General features: G+C 38.2%; 1 protein-coding gene across 1 annotated transcript in view; it reads left to right on the top strand.

Moving 5' to 3' along the window:
• Positions 1–252: 252 nt before the first annotated feature.
• Positions 253–18,168, top strand: part of LOC124159405 — a 42,900-nt gene continuing 24,984 nt past the window's right edge. Inside the window, exons 1-2 of the mRNA XM_046535193.1 lie at positions 253–510; positions 16,261–16,458. Coding sequence (XP_046391149.1) covers positions 424–510; positions 16,261–16,458 — 285 coding nt within the window. The 5' untranslated portion in view covers positions 253–423. The remainder of the gene's footprint in view (positions 511–16,260; positions 16,459–18,168) is intronic.

Raw genomic sequence — 18,168 nt, forward strand, 5'->3', positions numbered from 1 at the left:
AGCTCAATTGACCTTCGTTGTGGGTTGCTTCCTCCCATTTCCCATCCAAATACGACCGACTTGGGCTCGACAGCCACGGGCCAACGCGACGCCAGGTTTCTCTTCGTCCTACCTTTCCCAACGGCGAAAATGACCTAAGCTATAGGTTACTTCCTCCAAATGCCACTACGACCGACAGCCACCAGCCAGCGCGCGCGCAGACCTCCACCTCCTCCAACGCCCTCCCCTCTCCCATCGCCTCCTCATCCTCCAGCGAGGCTCTCAGAAGACCCGACACCTCACGCGGGAGGACATCCTCACTCACTCCCAGTAACCACCTCGCCGCATCCACAAGCTTCAGTTCCTGCACTCCGCACCATCATCCATCGCATACACGAAGGGGGAGAGCGCCGTCTCACGCACCGGTCCGACACAGCGCATAAGATGCCGACCCTCGAAGACATCGGTCGCCGGAACAGCATCCCCGTGTTGTACACCCGCGGGACCCACTACGAGGTCGGATATGACGTGGTGAGTAGACGACAGCGCGGCGCCGCTATCTCCTAGACGTGGTGATAACGCGACTCTAAAAGAGGAAGCTTTATTTTGGAGGACGTCTCGACGGGTACGGTGAAAAACATCGACTCCGCTGGCGGATACGACGAACTCGGAAACGACTCAGTGCGTTATGGCTTGAATCCAACGTCTAATTTTCTCTCGATTCCCTCGCGGTTATCTTGAATCCCCGATTGTTCAGGACAAAAATAGGAAGATTTTACTTTTCACATTTCCATAATCTGCTAGAATTCGTCATTTCTACTAACTCAAAAATTCCATATAATCGAATTGTAATAAAAATTCCATCATGTAACATGGAGGGTGGGTAATCTCATCTGACCGTAAATGCTTTCAGTGGAAAAAAAGCAATATTTCACTCATTCAAATCGTGTGAAGCATTACTTCATTGAGCAATTAACTTTCTCCACTTTGTCATTCCTCATCATTTATAAAAACATGCCACTCTTGGTCTAAAACGCTGTAGCTTCCCAATCGTTTGAGTCCTGGTACGTCTCAAGAATGAGTCGAAAATGTTATTATCATGACTAATCCGTGAAAACTGATAAATCTCCCACAGCGGTTAAAGCGAACTCGAAAACGACACAGTGCGTGTTGGCTCGATTCCAGCGAGCAGTTTTCCTTCGTATCGATTAATCAGTTTTTTTAGTTTTCTTTTTAATTTGTAAAAAATGAACGCTCTCCATTTGCCTATATACATGTGAATTAAAACGATATGTAATTTAAGTCTTTTCATCAATCACGTCGAGAAGTGGAAGTCGTTTGTCAAAGAAATCGTTTCTGTTTTAGCAACACTCTTCCAACCGCAATGAGAGACGTTGAGAGGCCGTAAGGTCTGAGCAACGGATCGGTTGTATTCGCGTTCGACCGAGTGACACCTTTGATCACCCCTCCCCCAAATACTTGCGGGGTGATTTTTTTGGAATCCTGTATGTGTGATTTTCATTCACCGATGACTTGGCGGTGAGCTCTAACCTCGCCCACCAAGCCAGCTACTGAATAGATACTCTGCGTGCGTTACTAATAAACTCTTCGCGTTTTTTTTATTCCGGATCAGTGATCATCTGAAGAATTTTCAATCCTAACTTGGTCTTCGCGATATGAGGTCCATCTATCAACTCTCAATAGATGACTCTAGAATAAGCCATCCAAGCACATTGAATCCCTCTTGTGGGCTGGACAACCCATGGAAACTTTATTTTATTCATAATATTTCAATTATCTATTAAAACGGGCAAAGAGCCTCTCGAAGCTTCCTTTGATTCAAATTTTACATAAAAATTCCCGAATTTTGGATAGAAAGTTAGGCGTATATCCACTCACCGTTGATGCAATCGGTGGAAAAAAAAGCTATTCTTTATATACTATTCTTACTTCACTTACTAGCCCTACTTCACTGAACTGTATACTTTCTCCACAATGATATCCCTCATTATTTGCATAACGCAGGCTACTCTTGACCTCCCACGCTAAACCTTTCCGGTCGTTGCGCCACATGAACTCTCTCAGAATGCTGATGCGTATCAAGGATGATAAAACATGGGTATCAGCTCATTCCAAAGATACTCATTTCAATGTAAAGACTAACAAATATTTTCTGAATCATCCTTCATGCACTATCATGAAATCTACACAGTTTCATTCTGATATGACTAAACTGACGTATATCGCAGCTTTAACTTTCCAACTGCTTTAAAATATGTATAATGGCACGGTCAAACCTCAAATCGGTGAGCGTAAATGTAATTTGTCGAACAGAAAATGAAGAAAAGGTGGAAGAAAACAAGGTTTTCTCCTACAAATATTTTTCTCCGTTAAAATCTCCGAATTCTTCAGGAAAAAATATTAGAAACAGAAATTATAACTAAAAATAGGAGTTAGCACACCATATCAGAAGCGTAAGCAGCAAACACGAGCCCTGTGCCTCCCTCTTCTCTCTCCTTTAAACTCTCAAAATGCATCTGGCCACCATATGTGGGGCTAACTTTACATTGTCAGGAGCTTCCAGGGGTAGGATTGCTTGGCCGTCAAAGAAATGACTTACCATGGAGGGAGGGAGGCGAGTTTTAAACCATTTGCCAACAGTAATCTGACGCTTAAGTGTTTTGAGGAGACTACTTAAGTACAGTGACTGCCCGCCAGATGTAATGTTATCCCGCACTTCGCTCGCCCTGTCACTCATTCGCATAGCGCACGTTCATGCCGGCGGCGAGTTTTTCTCTCATCCTCCCTTGCTCCCAAACTTTCGCTACCATCTTAAGATCAAACGTCACTCCCGCTAGACCGGTTATATTTTATCTTCTTACGTGACGCATTACCGGCATAACACTTAATCATCTAAAAAATTCACTGCCCAACATTTTCCTTTTTCTTAAATTTGAAAATTTAACACCAGAAAAGTACTTAGGAAAACTTTTTGTATTTGAGATACGGGCCAACGTTGATGCAAGTCCACTCTATGTACCATGAAAACTTCAATACCGTTCATCGATTTTTAAACGAATTATAAGATACGTAAAAAGATTTTTGATTGCCTAAAGCTTTTTATTTAATGCTTATTTTCGCGTTACAGGCTGTTATTAGTGCGGTATAGGCATGGATTGAAGACTTAAAGGAAGACGCACACTTGAAGTGGTGTTGGTTGTGCTATAGGTAGTGTGTTGGTGTGTGTGCGCAGCTAATGGCCGCAATATTTCACGCTCAAATCCGGTTGAATCCTACACAACAATCCAATTACAACCCTCACTATCTAAGGTGGCTCAAGGAAAGAAACAACACCCCTGAACGAATGAAAATTACTTAAACGCGTGAATTAACTAGCCTTTATTTAGGGTGAGCTATTAACCAACCAACTATCCGGTGGAAGAACGGAGTTAGTTAATACGTTTTGCGGTCAATATTTCTACTTATAAAAAGAGGCCTAATTGGGGCCAAAAATAAATTGAGTAAAAATCGTATGTAGCAACTTTAAACAAATGGTTATCCTTCGTAATCATTTCGAAGGCTATTAAAGAGCAGGAAAATGGTTTACCACCTTCACCCCGTTCATAACCATAGAGAAATAAACGAAGTTAAGGTCACAACCAAACGAAGGTAAGATCACTCGGATAATCATTTACGATTTACATAAGCTGGTTTAAACAGGTTTAAACTACGGAACTAACAAGTACTGACGTTCCGTTTTACGACTCCAGCGGGAAGAATTTTTGTGCTGCATAGATCGAAGTACATGGGACGTAACTAGTAATCTTTCAGAGCATCAGTAGGACTACATAATTTTTTCAAAGTATAATTTGATGGATGTATTTATTTTTTGTCGTTTTTACAAGGTGTAGTAATTTCTGAATGCCTCTCTAAATCGTAGAAATAATTCTAAACGACTCCACCAACACAACATATCGAGTAAAAACTAAAAACTGCAGGAGTCATGACAATAAAGAAACACTAGCCATTAGCTATCACTACACATCCAATTTAAATAGCCGCGACCCAAGTTGGCCAATAAATCACTCCTAACGATGCTAATTGGTTTGTACGGACGCTGATAGGCGAAATAGAGTTGACAAGGTGCCTGGCGTCCGCTCACTAAGCACTTAGGTGCGGGAAGGAGGCGACACGCATTCGACCACGGTATTCCCCCATCTATGGTCGTTGATCTAATTGATGCAATCGAATCACCGGGGTAATAAATTCGCTGGTTAACTTTCACTCGCCATCGCTCGCCACGTGGACATAGCACTACTATCCACTCTGCGTTTCCAAGGAATCGTTCTAATGAAGCAACAAATCTGTGAAATAATTAATACATCTAGAACGCGATTATTTTCCCGAAACTATTCCATAAAAAAAACACGAGTGATAGAAATCAACCAATTGCCATTGCTAAAATTGCAAACATTCGTTTCTGCCAAAGAACAATTGAAAAACGACTCTCATAGCGCATCCCTCGTAAGCTATGCAGTTATTCGTATTAATTCACCTATACCTCTATGCCATAGAAGATGAGAGTCCGGTATGCGTATTAATGATGTAACTTTATCGATACAATTTCTATTTCATTCCTTCATACATAACGCCACGGGAGAATTGATATATTTACATAGGCACAAGAAAAATATAGGGACGGCTTGCTAAAATAAATAATTAGGATAAAATAATTTTCATGGTAAAGTATTGTGACCCCGATTAAGTCACAGTTTTATCAATTGATTTTAACTTTAGCGTCTTCCGCAAGACCACTTTCCATCATGTGTTGTTTTTCTATGCCTTCCTATGCACTCATATCTTCTTGAATGTACATGATATACATAAGTCTTTCAAGGAGTCATGTATAGAAGAAGCGACGTCACCCTCAATATTCTAATAAAGCACCACCTTTTGAACCGGGGGGAAAACAAACAAAAACGGAGAGGAATAATAAGATTATTTGGAGAATCGTCATCAAAAATCACGTTTTTTACTTTTGGTGGGAGGACACAATTTTTTATGTCAACCAATCCTCTTATCGACCGGCGATTTACAATATTTATTTTTTCATCTTCATGGCATGAGAGTTTAATATAAATTAACAATTATAGCTGAAAATACTGAACCCTTCGTTAAACTAGAACTTTAAACAATGGAGATTCCAAAAAGTTCAAGAGTAAAAGTTGATTTAAAAATTACTGAAACAAAACGGCTTAATATGATTAGTTGATTTTTCTTACGCAGACGCCTTCATTGAAAAATTACAGGCTATATTTTATAAGATAACAGGTCAAGATATACTCTCCATTAAACATTCAACACAACATATGCTTCTAGCCCCCTTAGAAATTACATTACGCAATACGGCTATACAGGCCTGCCGTAGTGTTTCTCAACAATAATAGTTAGGTACGGTAGTTAACCTCAAGAGATTTTATAGGTTAGTTTCTGAAGTAGTGATATTTTAGGATTTTATCTTTGAACCACCTACTAATTTATTCCCGTTGAGTGACAAAAATGTGGGATTCACAATAACTACAACTGAAGATTAGAGAACCATTGATCGCATTAGACATTTACAACTTACAACAATCTCAATTGGCTGACATTTAGTGTAAATAAAAGGGTATGAATTTAAGGAGTACTTTTTCACAGCTTCAGAGGGAAATGACTGCTATAAACAATTTATCGTGCTATAATTCTCAGATTCATTCGGACGGATTCGTTTTCAAACAATTGCATGATAGTAAAATTCAATTGGTATACTTCTCATTGACTTTCAAATTAAGGGTATTAAAGTACACGAAGAACTGTAAATTATAATATTCGCACAATGTAATCCATAATAACCAAACAGACAAATAAACTGTTTGAATGGGTCATAGACACCAATTTCAATGAAAGACATCGACGAAGTTGGCCGGTAAACCAATCTGTTCAAATCGAAGCTGCCTCAGAGCAAGAAAAGGCCGCATAAAAAATGCACCAACTGAAGACGCCCAAATTTAAAACTCTGAAAAGAAATCTTGTTTATGACTGGTCGTTTCAGAACATTGACCTAGTTTTGTGAGAGGGCTAAGGTATAAATAAATAGCTCCGTCATCTCCTCATGAAGATTTGTTGTAAATGTTGTGGTTCCCGTCTAACACACGTCACTCGTAGCCGCATGAATTGGCATCCATTCGGGCGAAAGTTTTTCTTTTCCAGAGAGCCCTATTTCCAGTTTTATCTCTGTGAATATTAATGGTCTGTGTGTTTCTGGGAACTCATAAATAGATTCACTGTTATAGGAATGCTGAATCAGTCACTATTACGAGAGAGTTCGACTGAAAGATTTCCAATATATCACGAGTTGTCGCAATATGTGCACTTTGACTTGAACAGATTGGTATACCGACCAATTTCATCGATATATTTTGTTAAAATTTATGGCTGTGATCCATTCAAAACATTCATGTGTCTGTGTAATATTACAAACCCTGCCGCGTGAACGGCGGTGAAATATACAAGAATTGCCATGAGAAAATTTCCATTCCCATTCCCGGTCCAGGGGAATTTTTTCTCATGGCAATTCTTGTATATTCATGTGTCTGTTTGATGATTATGGATTACATCTTGCACATTTTCTGTTTATTTTCTCTTCAGGTACTTAATAATAACACACGTAACACAAGCTAGTGACAAAGTAGCGGATAAACTTTAGGACGGGGGTCGTAAAAGATATCTTGAACTACCTTTACTTTTATAGTAATAAAAAATAATTACAAAGTTTAGGAAAGTTTTATTTAAACTGATAATACTCATATAGAAGACAATGCCAACTTATGGTATAAAAACAAGTTAAAATTGTGATTCTACAATGCTTGACTATGAGGGCGGCCCCGTAAGGGGGCGCCCCCCATATGTATCCACCACTGCAGCTATAGCAACACATTGAAAAATAGCTGTGGAGTAAGTGCGAATGGGAATTCCTGAAGGCAAGATTACAAACTACCTCTTGTACACATTAGCTTGTTACTCGGTGCCAAACTATTCCAAACTTTCGAAATAATTTCCCTGAAAGTCGCTGCATATCTACAACTATATTTTCTTTCCCACCTCAATTGGACTCATCTTGAAATCTCGTCGTATTGAAAACATTAGTGGTTACGTGAACGTTTTCATAGAGATGAATTATTGGATTAGGCTCACACGCAGATTTTCTTACCGCTACGAATATGGGTTGTTTGTAACGGAAAAGAACCTTACCTTCAGCGGGAAACACTTCAAATGATTTGATGGCTTTGACGGACTTAATTCAGGAGTGAAGGATGACACTTTCCGAAGCGTATGAGATCCCATTATATACTATAAAAACAGTTAATCCTGTATGATGCAATAGCTAATAAAAGTCACTGGAGTCTAAAAATAGGCAGGAAAAGCCGCACGAAAGGGGAAACACGAAGAGAGTAAGGGAGGACACTTTTGCAATCCGAGCCCTTATTTGGCTTTTTTACGATTTTTTTCTTTCTATCTACGATCCGGTCGTGTAACAGCGACGTGATTGTCCCACATGAGACCCATTCATCGTGAGGTAAGCCACTTACTGCGAAGACAAAGATACAGATGAGACTAAACAGGATTCCTAGCGTGCATGCCGTCAAGGACTTGAAATACTTCAACAAAGGAAGGGACAACAAAAACTCAGGTGACAACGCAATTCCCAAGTTTTTGGTGACAGTCATTCCTGCTTTCTTATTCAAACAAGGAATAGAAATGGAATGAACGCATTCCGTTCGTAAGATGTAGTCGAATTTACTATTTTTTTACTGTTCATGGGACGCTTCACTGATAGACCTTGATTGATTCGATAGCCACTCTATTATACCATCCATTACCGTAAAATTGCGATGGTGAAAAAGTATTCGCCCGAATGGGATTCAACCAGTGCTGAAATCCGACATAAGGCTTTGAACATGAACATAACTGAAGCTTTGCAAATTAATGATTTATAGCCCTCTTGAAAACTATAGGAGATATACGCAAAGTAGTCCAAAATCCCAATTCGTAAGCTTTAAAATCGTATTGCGTCATAATATATCCCACAAATCCCGATCAAGCGACACTTTTGAACAAAACTCTAGCTTTCTGCGTTTACAAGAGTTTTCCTTAGCCGTAGAAGAGTGTCCTAGAGAAACATACATATAGACAATACTCCTTTTTTCTGCACAAGAATTATCGGCATTCAGCACATTTCTCTTAGGTGATAACGCTCCTTGCACAAGTAAAGTCATATGTGGACAAAATTAACATGAGGGGGACGTTATCAGGGAGAAAAAGATCCAGAATAAACACGTGGTAATATACAGCTGTAGTTATCTTACCTCTCTTTTGAATCCAGAATAAACACGTGGTAATATACAGCTGTAGTTATCTTATCTCTCTTTTGAATAGCTGTCGACAATCTAAAATCTAACGGCACTTCATTGGGTGCTTTCCATTCATTGACATACGTCGACACAAGTCGACTTGCGTCGCAGTTTTCGTGTTCCATTCTATGTGTGTCGCCGACTGTTTTGACAAAAGTCAACAAACGATTACGCGCAGGAATTGGAGAGTTATAAACAGTTACCGCGAGTCGACACAAGTCGACGCGTGAGTCGCATGAATGGAAAGCACCCATTGGGGGTAACTTGAGACGGAAAAAATGTAAGATGAACGAGTCGGGCCTGAATGAAAGTAGACATGGCTCTTACTGTGAACTGTACATCACGCAATCCTCGCGAGCAGCTGTCAATTTTCCGCTCGTTTTCTTAAACACTCACGGAATTCTGCGGCTTCACATAAAATCGTTATTTTTGTGTCACAAGGTGGAAAACTTTATATCAGTCGATCGACTGGGAACAGTTCAAGGATATATGAACGAGACGTCCGTTTTCACTAACCTTCAAGAGGAAAAGACATTCCCATATACAATCCAACAAACGTGCCAAAAAATTCTTTCAATTCCAGTCCAAATTTCCATTAAAGACATTCGTCCTAGTTAATACTTAGGCGCGAATGATTTCAACTAACCACAAGTAAAACATTTCATCTATTAACACAAATACGATTTGGCCTTATTGTTTCAGGATATCTTTCAGAAATGTGAGAAAAATTTATAACTGAAAAAACTGACGACACAACGACGAGCTTCTTTGATTAGGGAATAAATTATATATAAAAGCACTTTAAGAACATTAAGAACGAATTTTAAATGGCAAATTTCCAATAAAAACACAAATTATTGCACAGTTTGAAATTCAATTCAATGATTAAATGCTCCAGAGTTCCGAATTAGCATGAAAATTATAGAGTACATACAAATGCAGCATATGTACTTTTTTACCATCCAGCGCAAGTGAAAATTATCGTACGGGAAAGGATTTAGTATGAAACTTTGAAGGAAGCAAATGGTTCTTTATCGTCTTCGTGCTACCATAGAATAGCAGAAACAAGATATACAAAATAAGCAAATATTACATATTGAATTGAGCCTTGTGCTGACGATGGAGAGCGAGCCTAGTTCGCACTTTCCTTCTGAAGGTTCCCTGGTTTAAATCCCCAGCGAAGCCTTCGACACCCCCAGCTGACATCCTCGAAATGGAGACAAGCCAGCATATCCAGAATGTGTGAAATGGACACGCCTCTGACGTAGTCTGGGGTGAGTTATACCCTCACCTATTTAAACCAACCTTCCGTTGAAATCACTTAGTGAGTCGAGTGGTATAATGTTACGAAAAATTACTATCATTGTCATTGATTATAACATTTTAGTAAAACTTACATTCGCAAGCCATTCCTCTATTTGAATCTTCAAAAGAGTTTCTTTAATGGCCTGAATACAATTAGAAGATGACGCGTGCGTTGCTAATAACGCGAAACACTTCATGTGGAACCCCGCAGACAGCTGGTGACCGTGTGACTAATCTGAGGTAGGAATTCAAAGCTCTTTGTTAATGAAAAGAGGTGAAAATTAGGTAAAAAACAGGTAAAAGCATGGACGCTTTCCTCATTTACTGGGCCGCCTTCAGAATTTAATGTGCGGGCAAATACGAATTTTTCGCCAAGTATTCTTTAGCGATGTGACCTCAGCTATAGCCGAATTTATCACATCGACTTATCTCAGTTTGCGACAGAATGACAGTTTCCACACGTGTGATCTAATTTTTTCGCAGCAAAATGTGAATTATAGGATAAGGAAGTAAAAACGTCTTAACGAGAACCATCCATGAAGAACGGAATGCGGAAAAGATATGGAATCTTCAAACCCAAAAACATTTCAGAGACACGTGTCCCGATTTTCTCATTGGAGGAAGAACTTCCCAAATTCCTCTTTTCTACTTAATAGCAAAAGAGCTATATCTGGTCGACAATAGGGTGGTTTCCTATTATTTTTTCAATGCCTAAATCGAAAGATTATTACTCCTGGAGTGCGCATTTCACGCTCTTAGATTTTCGAATGATGAAATCTAATTTTCGCGATTTAATGAAAAGTGAAAAATTTCAAGCGCGCGAAAACGCGACGGCTAAGTAGGAATGGTGGGAAAATTCCGTGTGACGTATTTCTGGTTCCAGCTGTCGGCGTGTGAGGTGACCTTGGGGCGAGGCTGTGAGCACTGATACTACGCAGGCTGCTAGCAGGTAGCGCTTGGCTTAAATAAGGATTATTTTTCCCCTATCAAACGAAGGAAACTTTCCGAACTTAGGTATTTTTAATGTGTGATTATTATGAGATGTTTCCCTGAGCTCTGTGCCTCATGAATGCATTGGTTATCTCAGACCATGTAAAACTCCTATCTAATCGTATAGAAACCAGGTCCCTGTGACGTCGCGTGGAGTGGCATCGCATTGGCGCCAATCTGGCCTTTTTCAAATGAGGTTAAAATTGACCGTGGCCATTCGTCTAAACTGGGATTTCTAAAACAAAATAAGTTGTATATTATGAATACCTTAATGGTGGGTAACGAATCGCAATCAATGCATTTCGTTTTCTTTAATGAAGGAAACTACCCTATTAAAGTGGCTGCGTCCTAATATACAACATTCATTTATATTTATTTTCAAGGAACATCTCAGGTGACCTCAGATTTTGAGAACACATGAGAGCATGTCTCAAAGGAAATACGAATCTTCCCACTTGAATATGTTTACGCTACTTTTTTCAGGGGAACGGTTATTCGTTTATTCATAATAATAATAATAATATAATAATATATATTTATTTATTTTCTGTGGCAAAGCCACCTTAGAAAAACAATACATTTACATTATAATATATCAGTCGGCACTAGTGAATACAAATAATAATATTATAGATGTGCACATTTACATTACATATGATATTATTTAATAGTGTTCAAGAATATACAATATACAAAGGTGGGAAAGACTTTTACAAAGAAAAAGTTTTATAAAGATATTTCCAGTATTTATATTTAAAAGATTCTATGGATTTCACTTGGGTTAAGTTAGTTGGCAGAGAATGCCATAATTTTATTGCACTTACAACAAAAGATTTTCCATATACATAACTTTTGTGTGGTGGAAAGTAAAAATAAACTTGTCGTCTAATTTTTAATGAGGATTCAGTAGTCTGTCTTATGGGTAACATATCATACAGATAAGCTGGCTTATGATTACGTATTAATTTAAAAATGAACAATCCCAGGAGATATTTTCTCCTAAGAGAAACTGGTAGCCATCCAAGTTCCCGAAGGTGGGGACTGATGTGTTCAAACTTCCGTTTACCATAAATAAATCTGGCACATGAATGCATCAGCCGTTGGAGCTTAAGGTTTAGTTCCTCAGTAAGGTCATAATAAACTAAGCAGCAATAATCTAGATGAGGAAATATCAACGTGGAAATAAGTTTCTTTCTGGTGTCCATAGGAAGTAAATGTTTATATATTTTCAACTGATATAGTGTGGAATTTATTCTGTTTGAAATTTGGGATACATTATCTTTCCAGGAAATATTATTACTAATAGTGACACCAAGATTACGAGCATTCTGGGAATAAATAATTTCATGATTATCAACCTTTATTTTTGGTATTTGGTCCAAATCAATACGCTGAAGCATACGTGTGCCTCCCATAATTAGGGCTTTAGTTTTGGCACCATTTAAAATGAAATTATTTGATGCAGCCCAAGAATGCAGTTTTAGCACGTCAGAATTCACTTTGCTTACGGCCTCTGCAATTTCTTGGGGTTTACAGTGATAGTAAATCTGTAAGTCGTCTGCATAAAGCATATATCTACAATATTTCAGTTGCTGAGGCAAATCTAGAATGTAAATTGAGAAAAGAAGTGGCCCAAGTACCGAACCCTGGGGAACTCCAAGTGTGACAGAATTCCATTCTGACAATTTCCCGTCATGTCCCTTGACTGCTTGTTTCCTACCATGAAGGTAAGACAGAAACCAGTTCAGCACGCTACATGATAATTTCAGTGACTTAAGTTTTAAAAGAAGCTTAGTATGATCGACACGATCGAAGGCCTTACTGAAGTCAAACAAAACAATAATAGTGACCATTTTGTTTTCAATTGCTAGTCTAATATCATCAGTTACTTTAAGCAGTGCAGTTTGGGTACTGAAGCACTTACGAAAACCAGACTGATAAGGGTCAAATAGATTCCGATTTTCAAGGTGTTCACTTAATTGATTGTGAACTATTTTTTCTAAACATTTTGAGAGATAGCATAAAATAGAAATAGGTCGATAATGGGATACATCTGAAGGATTTTTGATCTTTTTTATGGGACGAACCAAGCTATATTTCCATTCAGTCGGGAATATGGCCATTGATAAGGAAAAGTTCATAATCTCAGTTAGGGCAGGCAGAATTACTGGCATTGACATTCTAATGTATGATGGCGAAATATTGTCACTTCCAGTCGCTTTTGTTTTCGATTCGAGCAAGAACCTTTGTATATCTCCTGGAGTAACGTGACGAAAGTAAAAATTGCTATCATCAAATGGTACTAAAGGATCAATAGACTGGTGACTATCAGTGAATGTTAAATGAGAGGGTGAAGGCAGCGTGAAGTAATCATTAAGTTGGTTCAACGTGATGTTCGGAATAATAGAGTTATCTTTTTGTCGAAGTAGACCAATGTGCCTTAGTTCACGCCAAATTAGATGTGGCTTTGGCAGGCCTTCAAGTTTTGTAGCGTAATAAGAGCGCTTTGCGGCCTTTACAAGATTATTGACTGCATTTCTAAGAACTTTATACCTAGCATACACTTCAATGTTTCTAGACCTAACATAGGCTCGATGAATCCTGTCTCTTTCTTTCATTTGCTGTTTCAGCTCTTTAGTTAACCATGGAGCAGCATGGCGACGTGGGTTGATTGTGCGTAATGTAGTGTGATTGGATATACAGTTGAGAATATTTTCATTAAATAATTTAACTTTCTCATCAATATTGTTCGAGGTGAATACAGTACACCAATCTTTTTCAGCTAGGTCATTTATAAAATCATCAAGATTAACATTTTTTAAATCTCGATAACTAAATGGAGAAAGGCTAACTCTAGAGAATTTAAACTTATAGGTGATATGAATTAAGTCATGGGACGAGAGAAATGGAACAGGACATTGTGATGCGCAGATAACTTTGTCCTCGTCATCTACGATGAAGTGATCAAGCCAGGTATCACCATGAAACGTGTGGTGGGTTGGTTGAAAAGGAACCATATACATGTTATTGCTATGAATAAAACCTTTTAGATAATTACTGCTAGTGGACTCTAGTTAAATCAATATTGAGATCCCCCGTAATAATAATATTCTTATATGCAGTACTAAATTCGGAAAGCTCTGTTTCAAAGTTGAACAGGAGACTGGATTTTGGTGGGCGGTATATAACACACAGTAAAATTTTTGAGGAATTTTCTCCTGAGACCTCGACTAAGATATACTCAGGTTGAGATAGGCACCCATCTTGGGAGGTGGCCACAATGCTTGCCTTAATGTCATGATGTACATAAACACCTACACCTCCACCAACTTTTCCTACCCTATCACACCTTAGAAATAGGTATTTATCAAGTTTTACCATAGTATCGTTAATATTGGGGTTCAACCACGTTTCAGAAGTACATATAATATCATATTGATGCTCAGTAAAATAGAGTCGAAATTCATCAATGTGCCGTATCAGTGATTGACAGTTAACATGATAAAGTTTTAAGTCATTCATGAATATGAAATCTTAACAGTACAATTGTATTTTTACAGATTACTTACTAAATTCATAATTACTTCTATTACGTAAAAACTGAATGCAGGCTTTAAATTTCTAAATACCTGTCACTCAGGCATTGTGGCCAGGGGAATCAATGCGTATGGCTCTGCATTGCGATTGACGCCAATTTATAATTTCCATTCAACGCACGTTTGCTGTGAACCTCGATTGCGTTTGAATGCTCTATTTGATAATGCACGATATAATTCAGGCATTCAACAATTACTACTATATGCACGGGATTTGTTAAGAAATTGATTGAAATAAATGGAAAATACGCGAAGCGACTGAGGTTCATCATCTCACTCTAATGAATGACAAGCGCTGTTGCCTTAAAAAATGTGAAGATGAAGCAGGTTTCTTTTTTACTAGTAAGATCAATAATTCCCACCATGTGAAGCCGGAGACTTTATGTAACTTAGATGGAAAGCCCGAGAACTTTTCATCCAACACCTACGCCGGGAAAACACCCGATTATATTTTATGTAACTTAAATTTCACAAAATATGAATATCATCAGTCCAACTGCTCTCACAAAATTATACGCCCTTCGAACGCAAGATAAGGGTCTTAGCCTTGGAAAGTATATTTTAAAATAAATAAGTCTCAATTTTTAATCGTAAAAATTCACCTGATACTCATATGCTTGAGAATTTTATTTACCACAGTAAAAGACAAAAATAGGCTCTATTTCAACAAATTACAAACAAATAGTACACATATGGATAAGCATATCTTGAGGTGTTTGGGATTAAAATTTAAAAGCAATGAGTACCATGGATGTTATCGAACGTTCTAACGTCAGAAAATCAGATAGACAGATAAGAAGATCAAAAACAATTTGTACCCGCGCCTGTTACAAAAAAAATGTCTATAATACACGACATCCTTCCAGGTAAACAAGTAAAATTAGGGGTAAGCATAATTTGGGTAGCCAAATCCTAATATTTTAAGTTACTTTTTCCGGATATTTGAGCAGACCCAAGGGCAATTTTCATGTAAATAACCGGATTTGACTTCAAGACACATTACTCACATGCTAAAAACTGAAACTATAATCCGGGGCGAGCCTAATTGTATCTCTTCATCATCATTAGTCAACAATCCTAAGATTGGTTTGACGCAGCTCTCCATTTCTCTCTCCTATCCGCTAATCTTTTCATAACTACATATTTCTTCTCTTTTACACCCTTTATAACCTGCCCTATATAACTCATTCGGGGCCGTCCCTTGCCCTTTTTCCTTTCCACTAGTCCTTCAACGATAGTCTTCATCAGACCATCGTGCCTCAAAATGTGTCCAACTAAGTTGTCCCTTCTTCTGCATAAGGTTTTTAGGAGGTTTCTCTTTTCTCCCACTCTTCTTAGCACTTCCTCGTTACTCACACGGTCAATCCATTTTATCTTCATCATTCTTCGCTAGCACCACATTTCGAATGCTTCCACTCTTGACTTCTCTGCTGCTGTCAACGTCCAAGCCTCGCTTCCATAGAGAAACATACTCCATATGTAGCATCTGATGAATTGTTTCCTTACTTCTATGCTGGTATTTTCAGCTGTAAAAAGATTCTTCTTTTTGTAGAAAGCCCTCTTCGCCTGCGCTATTCTACTGTGTATTTCTTTCTTGCTCCGTCCATCGCTGGTAGTCTTGTGCTTAGAAAATTACTACCATAAGAATGGGTAAAAATACGAAATGCGAATTTTCAGATACAATTCCAAGAATAGATGGCAGGGGAAGCTCATTTTTTGTGGCAGTCAGTCGATGAAGTACAGTTCGAAAATTACGTTTTTAAATGCTCGTGAAAATTACATATAGTTACTTCCTCGCACCAACTTGCTTCGTACAAATTTCAATTTACAAATAAAAAAATTATAAATTTTTATTGAATTATAAAAATATGTTGAAATATGTAAGTTATAAAATATTATTAAAACATACAAATTTTAATACGACTGTTATTGGTTTCCAGGGCCGGACATTCCGCGGCCTTATCCAGAGCTTCCTCTCAATCTCCGTCCCGTTGAACACGACCTACCTCCCTCTCTACGAAACTGACGAAGGGCTCCATGCTTACGAGACGACCCTCGCCATTGTCAAGGAGAACTTCCCTCAGTACGTGAGAGAGCTCCAGGGAATAGCCGAGGGAGCCCAAGTCCCGTTCCACAAGGTAAGTGAGGTGGACTGCGAATGGTGGCTCGAAAGGAATAAATACTACAGTATGTCGAAGGGGCGAAAGGAACAAGCGATTATGTTTCAATTGTTCTCGCGAGGTATGAGAGAAAATTTGGCCTTTCGTGGCGGCGAACTTGAAAGGTGTCGATCGCATTTGCATACGCGGCGACACAACCTAATCACCTTCAACGCAAGGTCACTCCGCTCTGGAAGACTTCAAAATCTCTGCGGCAACATTGTTAGCACCCGCTGGATATTGAACTTGAGTTATTGCGTAATTCTCCTTCAATTCTTAAGTGAAACATTTTAATCACCCAAGGACATCACGAAAATTATTCAGGAAAAGCTGCCTTGAAATAGCGTACGCATTCTCCCACGGCTAAACCTACAATAGAGATAAATACAATCAAAAATATTAAAAATTTCAGTGGCTGATTTCCATGTGTAAGCCAAAAGGATTTGATTAAATTTAAACGCCCTACATTCTTTTCCGATGAGTACCCTTTTTCAAAGAGAAGATGTGACATGGCTTGCTTGAGGTTAGAGTATGAATGCAACTAACACCAAACCAAAACAGGTATAATGAGAAGTTGAGAAACTGATATAATGAGAAGCCTCTACCGCAGTTCGTTTTTCTTTTGGAAGATATCACGAAAAATAAATATTACATCGCAAGTCCTGTTTATTAGCTCGCATGTACACAAGCGATAGGATATTTCGGTGTAACGCATGGCTTATCGCGACATAAGCCCTCAAAAATAAAAATAGCGAGGATGAATAGAACTTATTGAGACTTAATTATAGCGGAATATTTTTCTTTACTTAAAGTTAAATCTGAAAAATGGAAAATCAACTCTTTTCTGAGTAGATTTACTAGATTACTGCAGGTAAATGGCCGCTCTTCCAAGTTTCAATGTATTGTGTATTGCCTTTCGATGTTCCATCGAGAATCAACGAATCAATGAATCAACGAATCGGTTATCCTCCTAATTCAATAATTTCAGCTCAGGAGTTATTTCCGATGTCTAATATAACTGTTACCATTAATATTCACTAGTGCAAATATTAACTAGCTAAGTGAAACATTCGCTTATAAGCATGATTAAATTTCTTATACATGGAACTATTTAACTTTCCTGAAATCTATTGTCTAGACATAAAAATTCACTAGCTTGGAAAAAACTTGGGCAATAGAACTTCAAATTTCTACAGAGATACATCTCAAATCCTTTGATCTGTAAGTCAACTCTGAGACTGGATAGTTGAAAAATATATGTACAAAGATAATTAGATTTGTGGATTTTCTATAGCAGGGACAAATAAGTAATTTCTTTTCGTTTTCATTAACTTTTTGAGTTCGTGAACCATTGACACAAACATATATAAGACTCAGTCCGCCTTAAAAGTCGGATGACCTCGTCTTTTTGAAGTAAATAGTATCTTCGAACACTTAACACTCAGATTCAATGCCGATCACGGCAGCAGTAATGCATTGTTATGCACGCTGTATTCAAATTTTATCATGCAACCTTTAAAACGGCAACGGAATATTATCACAATGATATGTAGCCAATTCCCCAACTAAAACTGTAACTAAAATATTATTGCTAATTGAACTGAACTAAAATATCATTGCTATATTCAAAACTTAAACACATTTACGCAAGGATATGCCAACTGGGACAGATATCGGCTAGGCTGTAAT

Source organism: Ischnura elegans, chromosome 5 (genome assembly GCF_921293095.1).
Source record: "Ischnura elegans chromosome 5, ioIscEleg1.1, whole genome shotgun sequence".
Lineage (NCBI taxonomy): Eukaryota > Metazoa > Arthropoda > Insecta > Odonata > Coenagrionidae > Ischnura > Ischnura elegans.